This window comes from Chrysemys picta, chromosome 6, assembly GCF_011386835.1.
Source record: "Chrysemys picta bellii isolate R12L10 chromosome 6, ASM1138683v2, whole genome shotgun sequence".
Taxonomy (NCBI): domain Eukaryota; kingdom Metazoa; phylum Chordata; order Testudines; family Emydidae; genus Chrysemys; species Chrysemys picta.
The window spans coordinates 99,370,659-99,396,258 of record NC_088796.1 but is presented as its reverse complement, the minus strand read 5'-3'; the positions used below and the strand labels follow the sequence as shown (position 1 = coordinate 99,396,258).

The 25,600-nt window shown below is 42.7% G+C and overlaps 1 protein-coding gene across 1 annotated transcript; it reads right to left on the bottom strand.

The window, feature by feature from the left end:
* Nucleotides 1–25,600, bottom strand: PSAT1 (phosphoserine aminotransferase 1). The gene is made up of 9 exons (XM_005297715.4): nucleotides 25,238–25,600; nucleotides 20,161–20,221; nucleotides 18,607–18,676; nucleotides 17,544–17,749; nucleotides 15,268–15,440; nucleotides 13,441–13,610; nucleotides 8,444–8,572; nucleotides 6,270–6,407; nucleotides 1–1,817 (listed from the first exon to the last, which is right to left on the bottom strand). Exons 1-9 carry the CDS (start codon nucleotides 25,295–25,297, stop codon nucleotides 1,712–1,714), a joined length of 1,113 nt encoding a protein of 370 aa, XP_005297772.1. The 5' UTR covers nucleotides 25,298–25,600; the 3' UTR covers nucleotides 1–1,711.

Genomic DNA, 25,600 nt, shown 5'->3' with positions numbered 1-25,600 from the left:
TGTTTGTTATAAGACTTTATTTTCTACACAAATTAAACAAATAAAATTGGCAATGAGTTCTTAAAACAGCAGTCATAAAACTACTACCTATCAATTGGAATTTAATTCACCCGTGATGTAACTCCATTGACTTCAGTGAAGTTACACAGGGATGAAGTGGTCCATCATTAAGATTATTAAAGCTTTAAACACTGTTCTTGGCACTATATAAGAAGCAAAAGATATTCCTGCCCCAAAGAGCTTACAGTCTGAACAAGACAGAAAAAAATCTAACACAATTACATTAGAAGTCCCAGATGATAGTGTTAACAGAATCATTTGTTCCTTTGTTGTTTTTGTTTCAACAAAAGGCTACTGGCATTTTTATTGGCATTGACGAGTGACTGAGTGACAGTATGCAGAACAAATGAGTTTCATGGAAAAGTTATGTGTGGAAAGAAGGTCCCTGAAACCTGGGCTAGGGAGGGAGTTTTAGGTGTCCAGGAAAGCATGGATTAAAGGCATGTAGGTGAGTGGGGGAGGGGTACAGTTCTCTCTGGCAGAGTGAAGGAAACAAGACGGGAGCCAAGACTTACACCAGCTGGATTTGTTCAGAGCCCCACATGCAAGATGAGAAGGCTGACGTGATGCAGAAGATGAAGGAAGCTAGTGAAGCAACTAAAGAGGAAACATCAGGCAAGGGAGTAAGATGGGATTGTGGTCAGTCAGTAAGGAGGAGGATGCTGTAATCAGGTGTTCCATTGAGTAAAACTCGGGAGTCCAGTTTAACAGAGGGTTAAATTAAAATGAGGGCAGTTCTTGTGGGGAGGGGGAAAAAAAACACACACAAAATCAAATACCCTACATTGGTTTCAAATATAAAATGCACAGAGAAACAAACATCTTACACATTGATTTTACTACATAGAAGTATACGTCGTTACATCTATAAATGACAACACAAATAAAAGGCCTAACCATACAAACACTTACTACAATAATGCTTATCACTATATTAAAGTCAGTGGGACTCCTCAGGGTAGTGAACCTCATGGTGGTGAGTAGGTCTGAAGTCAGGAAATGCAGACATCAATTTCCCCAAGGACTATGGAGATGCATTCTTGGAATGTATTTGACATACCAACCAAGCATTTTCAATTACCATCAGTTCTAGCCTCATGTGCGTGTTCACAGTATTTATGAAATTCTGTTTATAGAACCAACCACATGGTACCAAACACTACTGAAATTTAGTGAGAACAAGGCATTAATTTGAAAAAAGTGATTTTTATAGTTACAAATAAGAGTAACAAAACACAAGATTTTTTTCCACACAACTCGGATAGCTTATGATCACAATTATATCTGTGTAAATCCATAGTAACATATTGATGTCCATGGATTTGCAGCAGTGTAACTAAGATCAGAATCTGAACTACAGTAGATTACAATACTATCCACTGTTAGATTGCCAATAAAGTTATCTGCTTTGCAAATTTAGGGATCAATCCTGTCAGGTACTGAGTGTCCTCAATTTAAATGGAAATTGAGGGTGCTCAAGATATTGTAGGACTGGGCCCTTCATCCTTATTTAGTTACCTACAATAGGTATATGAACTAAAACAAAATTCTTGTTTGCTAAAGTTGTGCATTTTATGCAGCATCACAATAACTGTCAAACCCTTTATGTTTTATTTCATTTATGTGCAACATTGCACTAATTCATGCACATTCATGGCTGATGCATCTGCATGAAGCTTCTCATGAATGCTGCAAGCTTCTGAACATCTTCTATTGTCACAGCATTATATAAAGAAGCACGTATTCCTCCCACAGATCTGAATTGAGAGCAAAAAATAGTTATTTTTGTACATATCAGTAAAGGTGTGCTTACTATTACACACAGCTATCTTCCCCTCAATATATGGGGATAATTCACATTCATGGTAATGAGAGGTAATATTCCATCTTTTGATATGTCCACACAGCTTCCCCTGATGTCAGCGGGAGCCAAGCATCTATTTTAGCTACTTGTATGGCCTCTATTATCCTAGTGTCTAAGCACCTCACAATCTCACAACACTCCTATGAGATACAGAAGTGCTATTAACCCCATTTTACAGATAGGGAACTAAGACACGGAAAGATTACATGAATTGCTCAAAGTCACACAGAAAAGTCTCTAGTGGTCCTGGAAATTGAACACAGGCCACCCAAGTCCCAGGCTAACATCTTAATCTTCCTCTCCTAAGCATGTACATAAGAACATAAGAACAGCCATACTGGGTCAGACCAAAGGTCCATCCAGCCCAGTATCCTGTCCTCGGACAGCGGCCAATGGCAGGTGCCCCAAAGGGAATGAACAGACAGGTTATCATCAAGTGATCCATGCCCTGTCACCCAATCCCAGCTTCTGGCAAACAGAGGCTAGGGGCACCATTCCTGCCCATCCTGGCTAATAGCCACTGATGGACCTATCTTCCATGAATCTATCTAGTTCCCTTTTGAACCCCGTTATAGTATTGGCCTTCACAACACCCTCTGTTGAGTTCCAGAAGTTGACAGTGCGTTGCATGAAAAAATACTTTGTTTTAAACCTGCTACCTATTAATTTCATTTGGCGGCCCCTTGTTCTTGTATTATGAGAAGGAGTAAATAACATTTCCTTATTTACTTTCTCTGTACCACTCATGATTTTATAGACCTCTAACATATCCCCCCTTAGTCGCCTCTTTTCCAAGCTGAAAAGTCCCAGTCTTATTAATCTCTCCTCGTATGGAAGCCGTCCTATATCCCTGATAATTTTTGTTGACTCTTTCTGAACCTTTTCCAATTCCAATATATCTTTTTTGAGATGGGGCGACCACATCTGCACACAGTATTGAAGGTGTGGGCATACCATGGATTTATATAGAGGCAATATGATATGTTGTGTTTTATTATCTATCCCTTTCTTGATGACTCCCAACATTCTGTTCACTTTTTTGACTGCCACTGCACATTGAGTGGATGATTTCAGAGAACTATCCACAATGACACCACTCAAGAAAGAGCTTGGAAACAGCTAATTTAGACCCCATCATTGTATATGTATAGTTAGGATTATGTTTTCCAGTGTGCGGTACTTTGCATTTATCAACATTAAATTTCATCTGCCATTTTGTTGCCCAGTCACCCAGTTTTGTGAGATCCTTTTGTAGCTCTTAACAGTCTGCCTGGGACTTACCTATCTTTAGTAGTTTTGTATCATCCGCAAATTTTGCCACCTCACTGTTTACCCCCTTTTCCAGATATTCATAAACTATGTTAAATAAGACTGGGCCCAGTACAGATCCTTGGGGACATCACCATTTACCTGTCTCCAATCTGAAAACTGACCACTCCATGAGAGAACCTTCCCTCTTATCCCAGGACTGCTTATCTTGCTTAAGAGCCTTTGGTGAGGGACCCTGTCAAAGGCTTTCTGAAAATCTAAATACACTATATCCACTGGATCTCCTTTGTCTGCACACTTGTTGACTCCCTAAAAGAATTCTAGTAGATTGGTGAGACATGATTTCCCTTTACAAAAGCCATGTTGACTATTTCCCAAATTATATTCATCTGTGTGTCTGACAATTTTGTTCTTTATAATAGTTTCAACCAATTTGCCCGGTACTGAAGTGAAGCTTACTGGCTTGTAGTTGCCAGGGTCACCTCTGGAGCCCTTTTTAAAAATTGGCATCACATTAGCTATCCTCCAGTCATTTGGTACAGAAGCAGATTTAAATGATAGGTTACAGTTAGTAGTCCTAAAATTTCGTATTTGAGTTCCTTCAGAACTCTTGGGTGAATACCATCAGGTCCTGGAGACTTATTACTGTTTAGTTTATCAATTTGTTCCAAAACCTCCTCTAATGACACCTCAATTTGGGACAGTTCCTCAGATCTGTCATCCAAAAAGAATGGCTCATGTTTGGGAATCTCCCTCACATCCTCAACAGTGAAGACAGATGCAAAGAATTCATTTAGCTTCTCCACAATAGCCTTATCGTCTTTTGAGTGCTCCTTTAGCATCTCGATCGTCCAGTGGCCTCACTGGTTGTATAGGTGGCTTCCTGCTTCTGATGTATTTAAAAAAAAAATTGCTATTATTTTTGGAGTCTTTGGTTAGCGGTTCTTTTTTGGTCTTTCTAATTATATTTTTGCACTTCATTTGCCAGAGTTTCTATTTTCCTCATTAGGATTTATCTTCCACTTTTTAAAGGATGCCTTTTTGCCTCTCATGGCTTCTTTTACTTTGTTGTTTAACCACGGTGGCTCTTCTTTACTTTTCTTACTATGTTTTTTTAAATTGGGGTATACATTTAAGTTGAGCCTCTATTATGTTGTCTCTAAAAAGTTTCCATGCAGCTTGCAGGGATTTTACTTTTGATACAGTACCTTTTAATTTCTGTTTCACTAACCTCCTCATTTTTGTGTAGTTCCCCTTTCTGAAATTAAATGCTACAGTGTTGGGTCGCTGTTGGAGTTTTCCCCGCCACGGGGATGTTAAATTTAATTATATTATCACGATTACCAAGCAGTCCAGCTATATTCACCTCTTGGACCTGATCCTGTGCTCCACTTAGGACTAAATCAAGAATTGCCTCTCCTCTTGTGGGTTTCAGGACTAGCTGCTCCAAGAAGCAGTCATTTAAGGTATCAAGAAACTTTATCTCAGCATCCCTTCCTGAGCTGACGTGTACCCAGTCAATATGGGGATAGTTGAATTCCCCCATTATTATTATTTTTTTTATTTTAATAGCCTTTCTAATCTCCCTGAACATTTCAGAGTTACTAACACTATCCTGGTCAGGTGGTCTGTAATATAGCCCTACTGCTGTATTCTTATTTTTCAAGCATGGAATTACTATCCATAGAGATTCTATAGTACAATTTAGCCTTAGATGGAGTTTACCACCAGCTTTGGGCTGCATTCCCAAGCAACCCAACTCCAAGAAGACCCAGTCCCGGCACACCAGGGGCCGCTACCAGCCTCACACCATCCACACACCTCTTAACGGTTTCACGCCTTCTTGCTCCTCCGCACCTGTTGGCTTTCCCCCAGCCCTTAGTTTAAAAACTGTTCTACGGCCTTTTTAATTTTAAGCCCCAGCAATCTGGTTCCATTTTGGTTTAGGTGGAACCCATCCTTCCTGAATAGGCTCCCCCGCTCCCAAAAGCTTCCCCAGTTCCTATTAAATCTAACCCCCCCTCCTCCCTACACTATCGTCTCATTCACGCATTGAGACCCTGCAGTTCTGCCTGTCTAACTGGCCCTGCGTGTGGAACTGGAAGCATTTCAGAGAATGCTACCATGAAGGTCCTGGACTTCAATCTCTTACCTAGCAGCCTAAATTTGGCCTCCAGGACCTCTCTCCTATCCTTCCCCATGTCATTGGTACCTACATATACCACCACCACCAGCTCCTCCCCTGCACTACACATAAGCCTATCTAGATGTCTTGAGAGATCCGCAACCTTCGCACCAGGCGGGCAAGTCACCATGAGATTCGCCCAATCATTGCAAACCCAGCTATCTATGTTTCTAATGATCGAATTGCCCATTACTAATACCTGTCTCTTCCTAATAACCAGAGCTCCCTCCCCCGGAGAAGTATCCTCAGTGCAAGAGGATACCACATCATCTGGGAGGAGGGTCCCAACTATGGGATCATTTCCCTCTGCTCCAGTTGGATGTTCTCCTTCCCTGAGGCTTTCATCCTCCTCAACAGCACAGAGGCTGTCAGACTGGGGGTGGGACCGTTCTACTGTGTCCCGGAAAGAAATATCTATGTACCCCTCTGTCTCCCTTAGCTCCTCCAGCTCAGCCACCCTGGTCTCCAGAGTCTGTACACTGTCTCTGAGGGCCCGGAGCTCCTTGCACCGAATACAAACATATGCCACCAGCCCATAGGGCAGGTAATCATACATACTGCATTGGATGCAATACACTGGGTAGCTCCCACTCTGTTGCTGGACTTCTACATCCAATACAACCCCTTTGCCCAGCATGCTGCCTGAATAACCAGACTGGGAAGAACTGCCAAAGGACTTAGATGGTGAGAACAGGGAGGAAGTTTTCCCTGCCTTCCAAGCCCAAAGAAGTAGCAGCTCCTATTACAACCTCAGGACTGCCAGTCCCAATACTCCCACTCAGATGATAGTGCTGCTATAGTACTGGGGGAGAATGGCAACCATTTTGTCTCATTTTGCACAGGGACCTAAAAAAGTTATAACAAATGAATTCACCCCAGGCTTGTACTTACCGATGTCCTTTCAGAGAGATCATATTCAATTCCACAGCTTTATCAAGGAATTTCTTTTCCAGCGCTTCATCACCCTTAATATTGCCAATGCGGAATGGAATATTCATTCTGCTTTGGCTCTTTTTCTCCACAGGGCATCTGAAAAATGTAATTATTACATTTTGTCCTTAATCTAGGTTCTTTTTTAATCCATCTATGGAAGTTATAATGGATGTATTTGCCTGAGTAATCACATTTGGTTAGCCACAAAAGTCACTCTCCCCTGTCGTTTCAGCCAGGGGTCACTTGAATGTTGATTTTATAATAAGATTCTTTTTTAAATAGTATGCTGCTGTGATAACAAATGAAGATTTGATCTTACATTTCGTTGCACACACAAACTTTCACTGAGGAGTGCAGGTTGTGCCCATACAGGTTTTCAGTGCCAAAACATAACAAATCCTTTTTAAAGTAGAAATTCTGTTGTATTCTCCACTCTTCTTACTGGATGCAGAGTTTGCCAAGCCAATTTGCAGCAGCCTTGTCAGCGAAGCGCAGAGCCCTCAGACCACCACTAGATCTAGTCAGAGGGCAGCTGTCAGTGATGTGTGACATTCCCGGTCTTTGGCCACAGCAGCATGTGGGATTCTTTCGTTGACCCCAGGCGTGTAGGCTGGCTGCACACTGACCCTACTCATTCAAAATCTGTTCAGAAGGGCCCACAAGCAGCATGGAAAATCAAAGCCAGCTAAGTTTAAGTATAAGGGTTTGACATCAGCTGCAGACCATCCTCTATACCACATCAACATCACAGAGAAATCTGCGCTGGGCCAGTAGGCCCATAACAGGTGCCTTGACAACAATCGTGCTCTTGGGTGGTCGAAGAGGTCTGTATATGGTGGTAGGCTCGGGTTTCCCCTGATCTCTCCCTGCCATTCTGACTATAGCATTCTCACAATGGTCGTGGAGAAGGAGTGATGTTGCTTAACACAGGGAGCCACAGGACTGGTGAAGGTTGAATCATCCCAGTTATGATGCAGATGGTTGAGTGTAGTTGCGAGACGAATGGAGCCAAACTGTAAGTGGGTGTTTAGACTACAAAACATGGTTAAGGCTAGGTCGAGGTTAGCTGGTCTAATCTTAGTCTAACTTCAAACTTCTTCCTTCTCTACACAGAGTGGCATCTTTTACCTTGATTCAGTTGGTCACAGTTCACCCTAGGTTTGGTCTTGATCAGTTAAATCAAGATAAGAGATGCTACCCTGCATCTAGACTAGAAGAAAAAGTTAACTGAGGTTAACTATGATGTGTTAGCTAACCTCAACCTAATCTTAGCCACATTTCCTAGCCCAGACACACCCTTAGTCTGGGATTTTCAAAGCAATCTGAGAGTTAGACCATGTCTACACTTACCAGTAGATTGGCACTGCGGTGATCGATGCAGTGATGTTGATTTAGCGGGTCTGGTGTTAAATTTCCTTGAAAAACACTTTCAGTTGAATTTGATGAACATAAGTTATTAATGATTTTTAGGCCTGATCTTCCTCCCATTCATTCCAAAGGGAGTTTCTAGACATTGATTTCAGTAAAAAGTAGGATTCAGCATTATGGGTGAGTATGAGCATGTCACTCACCGGTCCCTGGATGAAAGGACAGGGGAGAGTTTAACACCATTTCTAGACTGTACAAAGAGATGGTGTGAAAAAGAGATTGGGGTGGGGGAAGCACATACTGCATCTTGTTAGAATATTAAAGCCCATTTTGGCATGTCTATTTTGAATCAGCCAAAGTACTTCCAGGGACATCGGCTATCTACACCAAATGTAGGCTATAGCATAAAAGCTTCTGCCCATGCATCCCTTAAGGTGCAGAGATGGACCACTTTTTCCTAGGTACTGAATTTTATGTTTAGACGAGAGCTCTTAATATGCTTCCACAATTGAGCTGTACAGGCTAAGATTTAAATAACTTCTCATCGCAATGCAACAGATTCAGATTCATCCTTGGACACTGACCAGAGAAAAGGAGTTTAAGGTAATGCTTGTGCTAATTAACTCCCCTCCCACTGCCCATAATTTTAGCATTTGGAAAAAGTTTTAACAGCACTCAATGCTTTAGTTTCACCATTTTTTGAAATTTATAAGTGTGAACACAATGTAACAAATATTAAACCAAGACAAGTTATTGCAACTTACACATAGAATCCATTGGATTTGTCAATAATGTCATAAATCATTTGTGATTTGATTGAACTCTGTTTATCCATAGCTGGAGTCCCACCATTGTTCTTTATCCATTCCAGGACCAAACTCATGATATAGATACTGAGGAAACAAAAGAAAACATTATGAAGTCATATTATTAAAAAATGGAAAAAAGTAGTAGTCAGGTTTCATTCTGAAAATTTCTCAACAATTAAGTGGAGATATATTATTGTTTTTAATAACTTACACATTTAGCATTTGGACCACATTCCCAATAATGACAACTTTAAAGCAGGTAACATTTCTGGGCCTAACTGGAGTAACTGTTTACTTCACAAGTGACAAGTTTGCTGGATGTAACCTAGTTCCTAGTGGAGTTTTCTCCATAAAATAATTGCACCACCTATTGACAGATGCTGCAGTCTTTATCAGGGCATGACTCCCATAGACTTCATTTGGGCATTTTGCCTCTGTAAGGACTGCAGAACTGAGACTGTAACTGGGAATTTTAGTAGAGAAAACTCAGGGAGACCCAGGGCTGGAACAGCAGATGGTTTTATAGACCCAGTGCCACTACAATGACAAAGCTCTGTGGATGATCTTGCATTGTACCTGCCTGCTTTATGCCAGAAATCTAGTCTTATTTTCATGACCATTAAACTTATGTCCATGACCCCATTGTCATCTAAAAAGTTATTTTTCACATTAAACAATTATCCTTGTATATTTATTAATTCCAATTCAATTCCTAAGCACAGAGCTGGAAGCCAGTTGATTTGTAGCTATGTGAAATCAACAATCTCAAAGCCAGTTACCCAGTATTATGTAAAAATCTCCAAAGCCTTTTGCCTTTCTGCTTTGGCTACAAAACTCTGCTTGTTCAAGTTCAGGCATTTCCCACGACTACACCACTTTACATAACAAACTGTTCACAAGTTTTTATGGCATATTTCCAAAAGGTTTGCTTTTATTAATCCTTCTGTTACAGTTTCCAAGGAAGTTCTTAGACAACATTACCCTACAAATCTCTCTCATACAGATCTAGCAAGAGGTTTTTTAACATCACTACCTTTAATTTCTCCTTGGATGCTAAATCTTTAAACACTTCAGAAACACATTGTGGAAGGAAAAAGGTTATGGACTCCCTGTTATAAATTAACACAGCAGCTTATGGCTTTGAGGGCTCACCCCTGCAATCTTCATGACAGCAGAGTGTCATTTATCTCTATGCATCACTTGAACTCTATTTTGAAGATTTAAGTGGTGCATAGCCTTTCCACTGGCCCTCTGCATAGGGGTAAATTTTGCAAATAACCCATACTTACCCAAGTCTGTGGGGCGACTTAGGCAAGTAAGGTTTGGAGGTCTGAGCCCTAAGTGACACTCTTAAACCAGTCAGCAAGAGAAAATCCCCTACCCTTCTGCCATGCCAGTCAAAAGGATTTGGAGAAGCTTTAAATATAAAATAAATCCTTGGAACTGAGAAATGAGATTTCTCCAGCAAATTTGCTATTAATTTTAGCAGAGGAGCTTAGTGTCAGAAAGTCAAGACTCTTAGTGCCAATAGGTTAAGACTATCAGCATCACATTAATTTAATTCAATGTTCTGCTAAGTGGCTCATGCAAATTCGGTTAATATTTCCTGCCTATTTGCCAGCTAGCCCTGGAACAGAATAGGGGGAGGCAGAAGGAAAGGAAAGAAGCTTTGCCATTTCCTTACAGAATAGAACAGGCATCCTAAAACCAAGCCAAACAGATCTGTATCCTGCCAAAATTTAGGTCAGTATTAAACACGGATTCTGGAACATCCTCCAACGTGGTTCACTGGCATGAAGTAAAAGCTGGCCAAGTACTGGGTGGGAAGAAGGAAGAGACTTTGGATCATAACTTTATTTTAAAGTGACTGCATTTCCCACTCCAATTGATATTAATAGATATGCAGTTATAGCTGAAAAAGCACTTCCATTAGAAACAAATTATCACCAATGACTGAAATTTCTCAGTGTACTTTTCAGAACAGAAATGAATTTGTTTGCACCTCAAATGTGGAATCTACGCTGTTGGAGTTCCAAGGTATGGTGAGTTTTTTGTTTTTCCAAATGGAAACACTTTTGCATTTGAAAAACCATGAATGGTTTGGATTTAAAACTTGGCATGTCCAAATACATAGTATTCAATACAGAATGTGTACTTTGGCAAGCAGGAAAATAAGTGGTTACAAAATAAAGGTTTTTTTCAGCCAGTAAGAACAGCCTACTGAGCATGCACAGCACTTTGTTACACGGTTAAGTAAACAGGGAGAGCAAATATGTAAATTAGGGTTACCATACATCCGGTTTTTCCCGGACATGTCCGGCTTTTCAGCAATCAAACCCCCGTCCGGGGGGGAACTGCCAAAAAGCCGAACATGTCCGGGAAAATGCCGGCCAGGCACTTCCCCTCCCACGGCGGCTCTGCTCCTCCCCAGACTCTTCGGCTCTGTTTAAGAGCCGAGCGCTACGGGCTTTGGGCAGCCCCCATACCTCTGGATCCTGCGCCGCCGGAGCCCGGGAGGGGAAGTGCCCAGCCGGGGGCGCAGGGTCTGGAGGCATGGGGGCTGCCCGAAGCCTGAGCGCTACCGGCTTCACGATTTGCCAGGCAGCCTCCAGACCCTGCGCCCCTGGCTGGGGGCTTCCCCTCCCGGGCTCCAGCTGCGCTGCGGAAGTGCCGGCCGGGGGCACAGGGTCTGGGGGCTGCCCAGCAAACCATGAAGCAGGTAGCGCTCGGGCAGCCCTTTTCGCGTGGCTGGGAGTGGGAGAGAGCGGGGCTGGGGGTGGGAAATGGGCGGGGCCAGGGCCCCGTGGAGGGTCCTCTTTTTTTATTTGTTAAATATGGTAACCCTACGTAAATATATGTACAAAAGACCTTTATATTGACAAGATCAACCCCCCTCCTCCGCTGAACAGCCTGTCCAACTTTTAAGAGGACTTCAGGAGGGACTCAGCAGGAGGTACCGTCTTTGGGCCCCGGTACCACCAGTTTCAAATGTGCATGCTCTATAGGGGGCAGTGCACTTTGGAGTTCAACGCTCCAGAGCTAGAGTCTGAAATGAATGTACAGTCTCTAGATTTAGTGCTCCATTAATAAATATAAATATAAAAAAAGTCATTTCATTTCAGTACTGTGATTCACATTTAATGCATGCAAAATTCAGGAAATTCAAAGTTACAGAGCCCACATCTCTGGTAACTTGACCCACTGCACATATATACTAAGTTAAGGCATTAAGGTAGACTCCAAATACAAGGATTATCATGCCTATGATATATACTGAATGTTCAATACAGCCCAATCCTAGTTTATGCTGGAAACAATGCTGAAATTCCTGACTTACGTGGGGGGAAAAAAACAGCCATAAAATTGTATTAACGGAAGTTTTGCACCGAAGGATTTTGATCTTAAAAAGCAGAGTGTACTCTTTCCAAAGTTTACCAGAAAACAGTATTCTGGGGTACCGGGCATACACTTTTTTTAAAATGAGTTTTGGATTAGAACAATGGTTGTATTTTATTAAATCACCTTTATATTGCACAAACTGTACAGGAAATGCTTCCAATCCCACTGAAGTCAATATAAATTTTACTATAGATGAGGCAGGATCGGGCTTACATGTCTTTTGAATCTTCCACTAGCAAAGCCTGTTTTCTCTACTGTCAGCAGCTCAGTGTCACTATGCAGTAGCTGTGGAAGAGCAAGCTGTATTCTGTTGTGCCTCATCTATACACAAAATTGCCAGATACATACGGATTCTATGATCTTGATTGCTGTTGATGATTATGAAGCAGAAAGAAGAGTTTTATTTTTGGATGTCAGATTGATCCTGAAGTGGTAATCTGCGCAATTTTACTATGAAAAGCTCTGACGGAGGATAAATACAAAATCACCAAGATGCCAGTTTTCACACTCTTGACTACAATCTCACTTTAACAGCTATTGCAGTAAATGATGTCGCAACAATAGAAAAGGTTTTAGGAAAAATCATTTAAAAGAATAAGTCTCTGCCATCAACGTTTTCCAGCAACGAAGATACAGAGGGATTCAGCTGTGCAGGATGCACTTTGAAAGGAAGGCCCAAAGTTGTGTTTGCTGAAGGGATCCTCCACACATAGCTACCCTTCTTCCTCCACCCATCATGCAGATAAGGGATCAGCCACCTCCACAGTACCATTCCCCACTCCCAGACGCTACACGTGAAGGAAGGAGGTGCAATGTAGAGACAGGATATACATTGTCCCCTCCACCCTACGGGGGGTTCACTGCTTGAGATATTCCCTGGGCAGGGAAAGGAGGCCCTGGATGTGCTGTGGAGACAGAAGATCTATGTGTACATGGCTCTGGCCTTCAGTATGTTGCTGGGGATCTGCATGCTTTAGGGTCTGAAGTGCTGGCTGCTTTGGCAATTGGAGGGAAAGTGGAATAAGCCCTGGCCTTTGAGGGAAGGTTTTGTGGGAAACTCCATGCAAGGAACTTTGGGGAGTTTCCAATTCCCTATGTAGGTTTTTTCCCCGTGTGGATATTTGGGCCTTAGGTTTGTCTGCTGAAGATGGGAGCTAAATCAATCTGGACTGACTGACTGACTGACAAAAACTAAGGACCAAATTCTCTCCTTGCATCAACTGAGGCATCACCACTGAAATTCACTGGACCTACTTCAGTTTATGGTCAGCACAGAATTTGGCCCTAAAACTGCTATAGCATGGAATTATCATTTAAAAAGTACATACTGTATAATAACTTCTTTCAACTCCCTCCTTCAACCCTGATTTAAGTCACAGGATTGGGGTTTACAACAGTAGTTCCCTCACTCAAAGTCATAATGATTTGATTTACTGTATTTTATCCTCCAGTCTATTTGTGACCTGATAGCAAAATGTCCATTCAGTTTCTGAAATCTTTTCTGACAATAGCAGCAGATGCCAGCCTAGTAGTTTGCTGGAGGAACAAGTTACCTGTAGCATGGAGGAGTGTTATATAATGAGCCATTTCCTGCTTGTACTTTGTAGTCCAATACTATAGGGCATTCTTTAAGTGCAAACCCCAGCAAATCCTCGCGCACTATTACCACAGTTACTCCAGCACAGCCAGCGTTCTTCTGGGCACCAGCAAAAATGACACCAAACTTTAATAGAAAGAAAATGATTTTCTTAGAAGCAATTACTTATTCAGAAATATTATATAGTTATAAGATCTGTCTCTCTATAAATATCAAGACTTACACAGCGTTATCTGAATGGCTAAGAAAACATATCCCAATTTTTGAGGGGTGGAGGAGGATCAATTTTGATTTCAGGGGTCACTTCCAAATTTCAGATAATCAACATTTTCTTTTGTTTATCTGTACTGTCAAAATTAAATACCTTCTTTCATCTGAGGCAGTTCACTTCAAGAACCATCTCACTTTGTTTACCAAGGGTCCATCCCGCAGCCACAAATTATTCTCAGAAAAGCCTGTCTCCATCTGTTAGTACCCCAAAACAATTTGCTTGAAAACAAATAGTAGCATTTTCAACAAACCCCCACTGGTCCAGAACTGGCACCCTATAATCTCTAGCTACTCAAAGGGAAGTAAAGGAAAGGAGACTCAATGAAACCCTATTTGGCCCTACTTTCCCCTGGCACAAGTTGCTATGGAAAGTCAGATGCCTATGTTTCACTACAAGTGAAAAAGTACACAAATCAATAACACTTCATACTTCCATAGTGCCTTTCATGCAAGAATATCAAAGCACTTTAGAAATACTGGTAAGTGTCATATCCCTGTTTCACAGACAGACAAACTGATGCACAGAGATTAAATGACTTGACTATGGTAAAGGTTAAGATTTTTGTCATGGTTATTTTCAGTAAAAAAGTCATGGACAGGTCAAGGGCAATCAACAAGAATTCATGGAAGCCATGATCTGTCTGTGACTTTTGCTGCTGAAGCTCCATGATTTCCCCTGCCACCATGGTGGCTGGGAGCTGTGGGGTTCCCCCTCTGCCCAGAGCAGCTGGAATCCGCAGTGGGGCTGGGAGCTGCAGGGTGACCATATTTCCCAAAAAGAAAATGGGACACCTCCAGCCATTCGCCTGAGGCGTCCCCCTTTCCCCTGTGCGAGGCTGTCGCCCATCCCTGGAAGCCTGAGGCGGGCCCCCTCCGGAGTCTGTCACCTGTCTCTGGAACCTTGCAAGTGGGCCCCTGTCACTGCTGTTGCTGGAACCCTGCCAGGGCCCCGCTGGCTGCCAGCTCCAGTCCCGCAGCCCCAGGGGCTGACGCAGAGAATGTCATAGAGGTCTCTGAAAGTCATGGAGTCCGTGACTTCCATGTCCTCCATGATAAACGTAGCCTTAACTATGGTCATACAGCTTGTCTATGGCAGAGTCAGGATAGAATCCAGAAGTCCCAACTGCTGTAACCACTTGAAGGAAAAGCTAATACTCAAGAGCCACTTCAGCATCACTTAAGACAACACAAACAACTATCTATCTTAGAGGATTCTTAGTGTAAGGCCATGACTGTCTCTCTTTTAATGTGGTGTACAGCGCTGAGCACTCACACGGCAGTAAACATAATTTGATGTGTCCAATTCTTAGTGAACAAGATAGCACATTAGAGACACAATATTCAGACTTGAGTGCCTAATTCCTTATAAAGGTACCTAAAAAAAGAAGGCCTGTGCTCCAACAGCTTCAGTGGGAGTGGAGAATGCTCACCACAGTCCAGCCATTTTTTTGTCTAATCCAAGTTTGAAGAGGTTGGACTGCACTTTGTAAAGCGAGTGGGTTTGATACTGTACCTTGGAAACATCTACTGGTCTGGACAAGAAATTTGATGACATATCACACACCAAGACTGTTCCTCTGACATCAGGTACAAAGTCAAACTCCACACCATGAACAGTCTCATTAGCACAGTAGTAGACATAAGAGGCATCCGGTTTAAGATTCCAGCTGCTTGTGTCAGGAATTTCTGAGACAGATAATAAGAGGAGAAACAAAGGTTACCGAAGACAGCTAGAATCAGCACTCTAATTTTACTGGTGTAACTTTACTTTGGCACTGAACTTTAAATTGCTATTGAGAATGTTTTATTACACTAGGCAACAATAGTTTTTAACAGCAAAAAATCAAATTCACCTGTAGGCTAGGTACCAAAAAAAGCCTACTGCACTGAGAATAAAGAATGTACCCATCCCTAAAGACTCTAGACTGCACCCATTGAAGGAAAAACTCCAATTAACTTTAATGGGTCCAATAGAGCTCATAACACTACAGGGGAGTAGCATCTTACGCGGGGGTTAGGTTCTGAAGTCAGCGCGTAAGGTGAAAATCACGTATAGTCAAACGCTCATTGAGTGGAATGGTGGGCGGAATCACCTGCTCTACAGGTACAGTATTTAAATTATCTCTCTTTTTTTTGTTTTGCCGAGAGCGTATAGTTAAAAATCACTTAAGTTAAATGCACCTATCCTGCGACTCCACTTATTGGCAAAAATTAGGAAATAGCAGGATGATATTAAAGCCACTAAGGGCATGGCTACACTTGCAGATGTAGAGCGCTGCGAGTTAAACCCGCCTTCAGAGAGTGCAGTAGGGAAAGCGCTGCAGTCTGTCCACACTGACAGCTGCTTGTGCACTGGCATGGCCACATTTGCAGCACTTGCAGTGGTATTAGGAGCGGTGCATTATGGGAAGCTATCCCAGCATGCAAGTGACTGCAACGTGCTTTTCAAATGGGGGCGGGGGGGGAGATGGGGTGGAGTGTGACAGGGAGTGTGTTGTGTGTATGTGGGGGGAGAGAGACTGGAGTTTTGGGGGGCTGAGAGCATGTCAGCATGCTGTCTTGTAAATTCAGCCAGCAGCAGACCCTCCCTCCCCCCGTCCCCCCACAGCATTCCACGCTAATCTGTCTCGGAGCAGATAAGCAGCCAGCTGTCAGAAATGGAGCTTTCAAACGGCATATCCGCATTCCTATAGCGAGTTCAAAACAATGAGAAGAGTGGCCACTTGACTTAAGGGGATTATGGGATGTTTCCAGAGGCTGATCAGAGCGCAATAATGCAACACCTGGTCCACACTGGTGCCGCGGCGCTCCAGCGGGGGCGCAGCAAACGTTATTCCACCCGCCGAGGTGGAGTACCACCAGCGCTGTAGCTGCAGAGTCAGAGCACTCTACGTCCCTTGCCAGTGTGGACGGGGAGTGAGTTAGGGTGCCCGGAGCTCCTTTATTGCGCTGTAACTTGCAAGTGTAGCCAAGCCTAAGATATACCTTTTACAGTATAACAGGCATTTATGCAAGACTGAACTGCATCTAGATCCAGCCAATTGATATATCCATAGCTGCTATGGCAAGGGGAAGGAGAAGTTTAGGGCACATAAATCAGTTCATCATTTTGTCCAAGAAGTCTTCTTGGACTGTCACAGTGCAGTTCCCTTTGCTCAAGCTTCTTTTCCCTACCAGCCCACCTCCATCCTCGGGGCCAGTTCCTTTCCCAACTTAGCAGGCTGGCCCTTAAGGCCCACTTGCTTCTGGAAACCAGCTCCCTTCCCCAATGGTTTCAGAACACAGGGAACTGCTAGGGTTCCAGAAGCAGCCTTCTTATGACAACTGCCTGAAGCGGGAATCCCCAGCACTTGCAGAGAGCAGTGCCCTTGTGAATGCGTTACACCTTTTTAAATGCTTTAGATTATTCATCAAATCACACAAATTAAAATTGTAAAAGACCTATCGGATCATCCAGTCCATCTCCCTGTCAAGACAGGTCTGTTCCCCACCATACAGTTTCTAGGGTCTGCTCAGTCTAGTTTTAAAAGTCCTGAGGGATGGGACTTCCCTTCCTTCCTCAAAGGAGAGCATTGAACAGTTTAATGGCTCTCACTGTCAGGTAGAACGCATAGATGATGTTGGCAGTTCAAAAAAGGTTGGGCGCCCAACTGTTTAACTGGTTCTATTCAGTAACCTCACAATCATTTCTGGAATAATTCAAATGTGGGAGAATTGTTCTGCTAGAGCAGCTTGAAAATCTTGTTACATGCAAGATTTCCAGACACAGCAAGCTAAATGTCAACTTACTTGTGTAACTTCCAAGTTTAGGATGAACAATGTTCACTTTGGCATATTTCTCTGCCTCCTTAGCTGCCTTTGCTGACCAAGCTCCAGTAACCACATAATCTGCACATCTTCCTTCTTTTAGTCCAATAAGGTTAAGTGGAACAGCACTGAACTGACCAGACCCACCCCCTTGGAGGAAAATGACTTTGTAGTTTTCTGGAATATTTCTGTATAAAAGAAGGAAATTAGTTTTCTATTTCAAACAAAATTATGCACAGGACTTAGTACACTCTTTGCTACTACACTTGCTGCAAAAGTCTTGAGAGAGTTATATCAGTTTTAGATAGGGTCATTTCAAAGACATTAAAGCAAAAAGTTAACAGTTTGGTATTGGTTTGATCTAGGTATGAGGAGCCATTTCATTGGTCAATACAAAACATTTTAAGATGGTGTCACAAAAAACCTTGCTTGTTTCTGACACTAACAATAAACAAAGCCATTCACTAGTTCTAATTCTATTGTAGCATGTATAAACAGCAAATAAGATGGTGTATATGTATAACAGAATTAATGTTCATGAATGGCTCACAGAAAATCATATTCTTTCATTTCTTTTAATATATAATTTCAATGCCAGAAACAATCTGTTCAGAAAAAAGAATGGACTCCTGAAGGAAAAGATTTACAGATTGGTCTATTGTTACGGTAGATGTATGCTAAAAGTGTACAATTAATGAGCTTAAAAGTGGAGTTTAACTTTGAGACCAAATTTTAAAAACTTGCATGTACAATTGTATCTAACAGGGTCGCTGTCCTTTATGAGGTCTATATCCATGATAGATTGGAGTTTTAAAAACATGCTATTTTGAGTTAATAAGATTTTATAAAAGCATATGAAAAGTTTCTTAACCTAATAAAAACACTTTAGGCATACTCAGATAAAACAAAAACTAGCAAACGGAAGATCAATTTCAGTCCCAAATTTATATATTTTATTATCGCTATAGTATCTGAAAAACAGGTGCTTTGATGTGAAGGGCTTTCACATTAATCATTGAGTTAGTTAAAAATACCCAAAACTTACAGCAATTCACGTAAGAGGTTTTCAGCTGTGTTTATAATTTTTGAGAAATCAGATGTCCTATGGCTCATTTCTATAGGGGGGGGAAAAAAAGAGATAATGTGAAAGAAAACCATAGCACAAACTTGAGTTTATAAAACAGCTGGATAAGCGGCAAAGCCTTCTGTAAGCCAGTTGTCCCTGATATAAACCACAATGCTTAATATTTTAATAATACTTTGCTCACATTAGTTCCCAACTCAGCAAAGCACTTAATCACATTCATAAGTCCATCCCTAATTCAGCAAGCAGCCGCTCCAAAACCCACTGAATTCAATGAGCATTTGATCAGGCTCCAAGGCACTAATGCATGTGTTTAAGTGCTTTGCTGAATCAGGGCATGGTGCCTTTCTGCTGAAGAACATGAACCACACTAAAAAGAATGGTATGTATTATTCCCATTTTATAAAAATAAACAGACACAGAGACATTAAGGCCCAATTTTTCAAACACGGAAGCTTAGCCGAATAAGGGGCTGGACTTTCAGATGTGACATACATCTGCAGCTCCAGTTAAGTTTCATCCCACACATGGGTGCTCTATACCTCTGAAATTCAGAGCAATTTTTAAGATATCTAAACATGGCACTAACCATCTAAGTTTGAAATCTGGTGCCAGGGATTTGCTTAATACTTCAAAGCAGACAGAGGCAGAATTTGGATTAAAACCCAGGTCTCCAGCCAGACTCCCAGGCCCATGCTCTAACGCCCTCCCTTTTAATTCTGTTTTTGGTAACAATCCAAGTATATTTTCCCTTTTATCATTTTAACATCTCAGTATAGAGCTGCTCTGTAACCAAAGTGTAGTTTTTAAGGGGCTTCTTTGTTCAATAATCCTGTTGAAGAGCTAAGAATCATTAATATTAATCCTCATTATCAGACCTCTACTCACTCTATATGTAGAAGTTTATGACTTATTACAAAATAAGGCCCTGATCCTGTAGAGCAGGACTGCTAAGTGCATTGCATAAACGTTTTCTTTTCTTCCTTTCTTTTTTTGTTTTGCAAGTTTGGGCTCTGAAGAGTGAAACAGACATGCATGTGGCACAAAAGACAGCAAACAAGACCCCATATTTCCTTCTTAAATGTAAACGTGGCTTCATATAAATTTGGAAGATTTATACAATATAGATAAATATAATATAGGGGCATTAAAAAGGCATTTATTCTTCACTGACAAAATTAACGAACAAACATCTTTTGCAAAGATCCAGAAGCACTAGCTATGATTTGTTGTGTTCCTTGCCTCTGGGCCTCAGTGTAGGATCAATATAAAATATCTCTGTCCACATGTCACTTCATAACCTTCTAGTGGATGATTAGTGTAGAGAAGAAAACAATGTGTAAGCAGATCCTCAGGACTCAGAGACGCCTTCCAGAGGTTAAAGGGGTAAGAAATTTTAAAAGGAAATGCGACACTTGATTGAAATCTACAGCTCAAAATTTCTTATACTTATTTCATAATCCAGCTAAACTTCTAAACTCCGTAAAACACAGAATAATTTTTAAAAAGCCTTACCAAGTACACTTATACCAAGTCCTTTGTAGTCCACCAATTCTTTCTGTGCTTCTAGCAATACCTACCCCCCCCCCCCCAAAAAAAAAAGAAGAAGTCAATTTGTCATCATTGTGTGCCAGTGTTGAAGCATAAACATCCCAGCTACTGCATATTGTGGCAATGTGACATTTCTCAGTCCATTGAAAAATTACTGAAATTTCAGATACTACTACAACTTCACCTGATCTACTAGCTTGTCATATGATGGGATAATCAAATCATGTGCCCACTGTGGGTATTCTTCATCTCAAGTCATAGTCCTGTGGTTCAGTGTCCAGACTATTACAGTGTTTGCATGGTTTTGCTGGACCTTTCCACCTCCTTTGTGCTGATTTAACAACAACAAAACTTGAAGCATATATTAGCTCCTTCTATCTGTAGATCCCCAATTTGCTACAGTATACAGATGGGGAAACTGAGGTTCTGAGAGCTATGGCCAGAAGCAAACTTGTGAATTCTGGGTGGCTTACCTGGAGGCAACTTAAAGTGGTTTGATTTTCAGAGCACAAGTGCTCAACTCTTCCTGATAATCATATTTCTTTAAGGTGTCTCAAGTTGGGCTCCCAAAAAATAAATAAATAAAATGATGTGCCCCCCCAAAAATTCACTGGTCACTTTTGAAAGTCTAGGCCTAAGTGAATAGATGCCCCAGCATGTCCTCTCCTGTTGCTATTCAGACACCAATGAGCTGCACTCAGGGTCTAACCATTAAACAATGTTGCCCACAACTGGAATAATTCTTAGCTCACAAAACAAAAATAATATTCTCTGTCTCCCCTCAAAGGAGAGAGGAGAGTGAAGAACTCAACAAAGAGCTCTCCTTGGCAAACATAAGCACACCATTTATGGATTTGCCAAGGAATCGTATGCTCTGAAGAATTGCACAAACTAAGTGTGACACGTGACCAGAAAGGCTTAAGCATCCTGCAGGATGAATGACTCAAATTCAACCCTTAAAGAAGCATGGGGAGATAATGGAGTACTTGTGGCACCTTAGAGACTAACAAATTTATTAGAGCATAAGCTTTCGTGGACTACAGCCCACTTCTTCGGATGCATATAGCTATAGTCCACGAAAGCTTATGCTCTAATAAATTTGTTAGTCTCTAAGGTGCCACAAGTACTCCTGTTCTTCTTTTTGCGGATACAGACTAACACAGCTGCTACTCTGAAACCTATGGGGAGATAATGTTGGTGTTTTTGTATTTACATATATATGGTGGGGTCAGTAATCAACAGTCCCTGTCTATGCTGTATTCTGTTAATTCAGAGATCAAAAGAACATCTTAACATTTAAATGAACTGTAAACATAGGATGTCGGTATTCATCTCTCTTTGAAATGTATAGCAAATCATCTGCGAATGGTGGAAAGACAGGCAATTACCTTGTCAGGGATGGCCAACCTGAGCCTGAGAAGGAGCCAGAATTTACCAATGTATATTGCCAAAGAGCCACAGTAATCTTCTTTTTAGTAATAAGTCAGCAGCCCCCCCCCATCTGTTCCTCCACCCACCCCCCGCTCCCAGCACCTCCCACCCACCAGCAGCCCTGCCAATCAGCACCTCCTCCTCCCTCCCCACACCTCCTGATCAGCTGTTTCCTGACATGCAGGAGACTGGGGGGGGGGGGACAAGGAGGGAGGAGCAAGGGCATGGCAGGCTCAGGGGAGGGGGCGGGAAGGGGTGGAGTGGGGGCAGGGCCTGTGGCAGAGCCAGGGGTTGAGCAGTGAGCACGCGCGCACACACACACCCCAGCACAGTGGAAAGTTGGCACCTGTAGCTCCAGCCCCGGAATTGGTACCTATACAAGGAGCCACATATAAACTTCTGAAGAGCCGCATGTGGCTCCGGAGCCAACGGTTGGCCACCCTGCCTTGTGTTAATCTGTGTGAATAATTACCGGGTGATGCTTAGGAAGTAAACCTACTTCAAAGTCACCCTGATTGCCTATTGTTTACCCAGGACTCTATAGTCATGTGGATGCTAGAACATTGTATAAAAGACCCTTGGGTCCTGATCCTGTCATCTCAGATCTGCTTAATCTTCATTAGGGGAAGTTTGAGTCACAAGATTGAGATCCCAGTTAAGCTGGTACACCCTGAATATGATATTGGACATTGAACTATAATCTATGGGCTAAATTCTAAAAGAACTCTTTGCAACTACAAAGCTCACCATCTCTGCTACGAATCTGAACCTCAAGAATTGAACTCATGTCTATGAATGCTGATCTTTTAACCATGCTCTCGCTCTCTCTTTTCTTTTTAAAAAAATTTTAGTTCAGTTAATAAGAATTTGCTGTAAGCGTGTACTTGGGTACGATCTGGAACATTCATTAACCTGGGAGGTAATGTGTTCGATCCTTTGGGGTTGGTAGAACCTTTTCTTTTTTATATGATGAAATAAGATTTTCAGAAATCATCATTCTTGACTTGGGTATCTGGGTGGAGGACTGAGGCTGGGTTACTTTAAGGGAACTGTGTGGTTGGGTTCTGGGCAACCAGTGAGGTAATAAAGAAGCTGTTTGTGCTCGCTTGGTAAATCTAAGTATTGAAATATCCCCCTGCTTTGGGGATTGTCTGTTCCATTCTTTGCAGTTCACCCTAACTGAGTGACCTCAGCTGGCTCCCCATCACACTAAGCAAACTGCCTTCCCAATAAGAAATCTGCATGACCTGTTGAAGGTACCAGGTGGTCACCACCTGACTAATCTGGAAAAAGTGTCACTTTTGACATCTGCAGACTGTGAACTTTGGACTAGTGGACAGCACATGCAGATTTGCTCAGGAGGGAAAAAATTATCAAAACACACGCAAGATACAAAGATCTGTTAAGAATTGAATTAAAAACAGTGTTATGTGTTAGTAACATTGTTTCAGGGGAATTTGTAATTAAAAAAGGGAGGGAGGAGGAGATTCTTTTGTAAAAGTAATGTGCTTCTTCCTCTCACACACTAACAATCCCCCTCTCCCAAGTCTTAAAACAAAATGTGCAAAAGTCAACAGCTCCTGGCATTCCTTTGGGTACGTCTATACCCAGCCGCTAGTTCGGCGGCTGGCAATCAAACTTCTGGGTTTGACTTATCGCGTCTTGTCTGGACGCGATAAGTCGAACCCGGAAGTGCTCGCCGTCGACTGCGGTACTCCAGCTCGGCGAGAGGAGTACCGCGGAGTCGACGGGGAAGCCTGCCTGCCGCGTGTGGACCGAGGTAAGATCGAACTAAGGTACTTCAAACTTCAGCTACGTTATTCACGTAGCTGAAGTTGCGTACCTTAGTTCGATTTGGGGGGGTTAGTGTAGACCAAGCCTTTGTTTCGATGGGAGTTTGGGGAATGCAAGGAAAGCAGAATTAGACCCTACTAAAACTGAAGTGAAACATTCCATTGCAAGAGTATTGCAATTTCCAAACAAGGGGGGCAAAAACAAACTAACGAATTGTAGAGCCTGATCCTGTCCTCCCTCGCTTACAAAAATAGTCCTTAGTCACACAAGTAATCCCATATAGATCACATGACTACTAATACTTCGCAATTAAATGATTGCAGGCTTAGACATTAGAGCAGCACCAATGAAAGAGTGCTTTCCTGTCTAAATGCTTTGTTAGAAAACACAAGTTTATTTGCAATATAACCTACAAAATATTTCCAGAAAATTCGCTGGATGCCGCTCAATAGACACCTGACTGAGAAAGAACAGCAGCCACGTAACAAGAATATATTAGAACAAACCCAGACACAGAAGTCCTAAAAACAAAAAATGCTGACAGTACATAACCATTGTGTGGAAAATTGGAAGCTTTAAATTAAAGCATGAGCCACTCCTCCACCCAGATGTAATTGGATAACTGATAGCTGCTGATGCAACTTTCCAAAGGATTGAGTCTATACTTTAGACATTATCATTTTTTCCATATAAAAGTGATTAAAGATTGCTCCTTCACTTAGCTCTAGCTTTAATTTGCTGTAGTTACACTAACGAATCTGGAAATACACCACTTTCAGTAAGGGAGATAAGTATCCAACAATTACTTACAAAATTATCAGGTTTTGCAGTTAGGAGAACTAGATTACTTTTTCCTTTTATTTTCCCCAGCAGTAAGGGCAAGTTTTATTTCTAGAAAGAAAACTCACTGATGTGTTAATAGTATGGATTTTTTTAAGCTTAATTTTCCACAGTCTGCAGATCTGCAATGACAATAGCCAAATGGGAAAATGCCATTTCAGCCAAATGCCTTTTCTCAAACCAGCAATATGCCACAAAAAACTGACAGTGAGAATTACCTAACATGCCAATGAGTTATACCTGCAAGCAATGCACTAAGTCTCTAGCCTTGGAACAAAATGAATTACAGATGACCAACATGCTTCAGGTTTAGCAGTTAAGGGGAGAGGACTAGTAGATACCCACTTAGGGTAACAGTAAAACAAGTCACCTGCAATGCAGGCCCTGCTTTAACCGTAGGTACTGGAGCGAGCATCCCGAGAGGGGCGCTCTCCCTTAACCACAGTCTGAGCTTCAGGAGAAAGATTCCTGGTTTCAAACTGGAGTTTGGCCTGTCACAGACCCTGGTAACACTGACCCCGGGCAGGTCTTCGAGCCTGCATCTGCGGTGCCGAGCTGAGAATACTTCTGACAGGAGAAGCAGCCAGCCAACCAGTGCCAGCACGTCCGCAGATTTAGCTGACTTCAGCAACACCCAGCCTCTGCTTTACCCATTTCAATCCTTACCCCTCTCTTTCTCCCCGGGGCACACCGCCTCCCCCGGCCCGCGCTGAGCGATCGGCGGCGGGGCGGGGGTCTGCCAGCCTGAATCACCCCAACCCAATTCCAGACGAGCCGGATTTACCCCCGTGCTAAACGCCGCTGAGTCCGTCTCCCCCCATCTCCGGTGCAAGCCCGAGCGCTCCCGCTGCAACAGCGTCTTGTTCCATTCCCGGGGCGGGTGGAGCTGCTTTCCTCCCCCTGCCAAGCCCCGGCGCAAACTCCCGTTCCCAGAGCAAGCCGGGTCCCCCGCGGCCGCGGACTCCCGGGTACTCACCGAGCGCGGCAGTTTAGCGGGTCCCGCGCCGAAGTTAACCACCTGCCTCTTAGCGTCCATGGCTGAAAGATGCTGCTCCGGCCGCCTGCGGGCCCAGCTAGAGCACGGGGCAACAATCACACTCAGCGGCCTGGTTTCCTATTGGCCCCTGTCACATGGGTCTGTTTATACCCACGCTCTGATTGGCCGCTGGGCTGAGAGTCGCGCAGTCATTGGCCCAGTCGCCACGAGCCCGCAGCGTGATCGTTCCATCCCCCAGATGCAAGGTAAAGCCGAGATTGCGACATTCTGCCGCTGCAAACTGGAGGAGGCAAGGAGGGTGTCTAGGACGACGCTCGGCGAGTCAGTGCTAGCCCTAGCCTT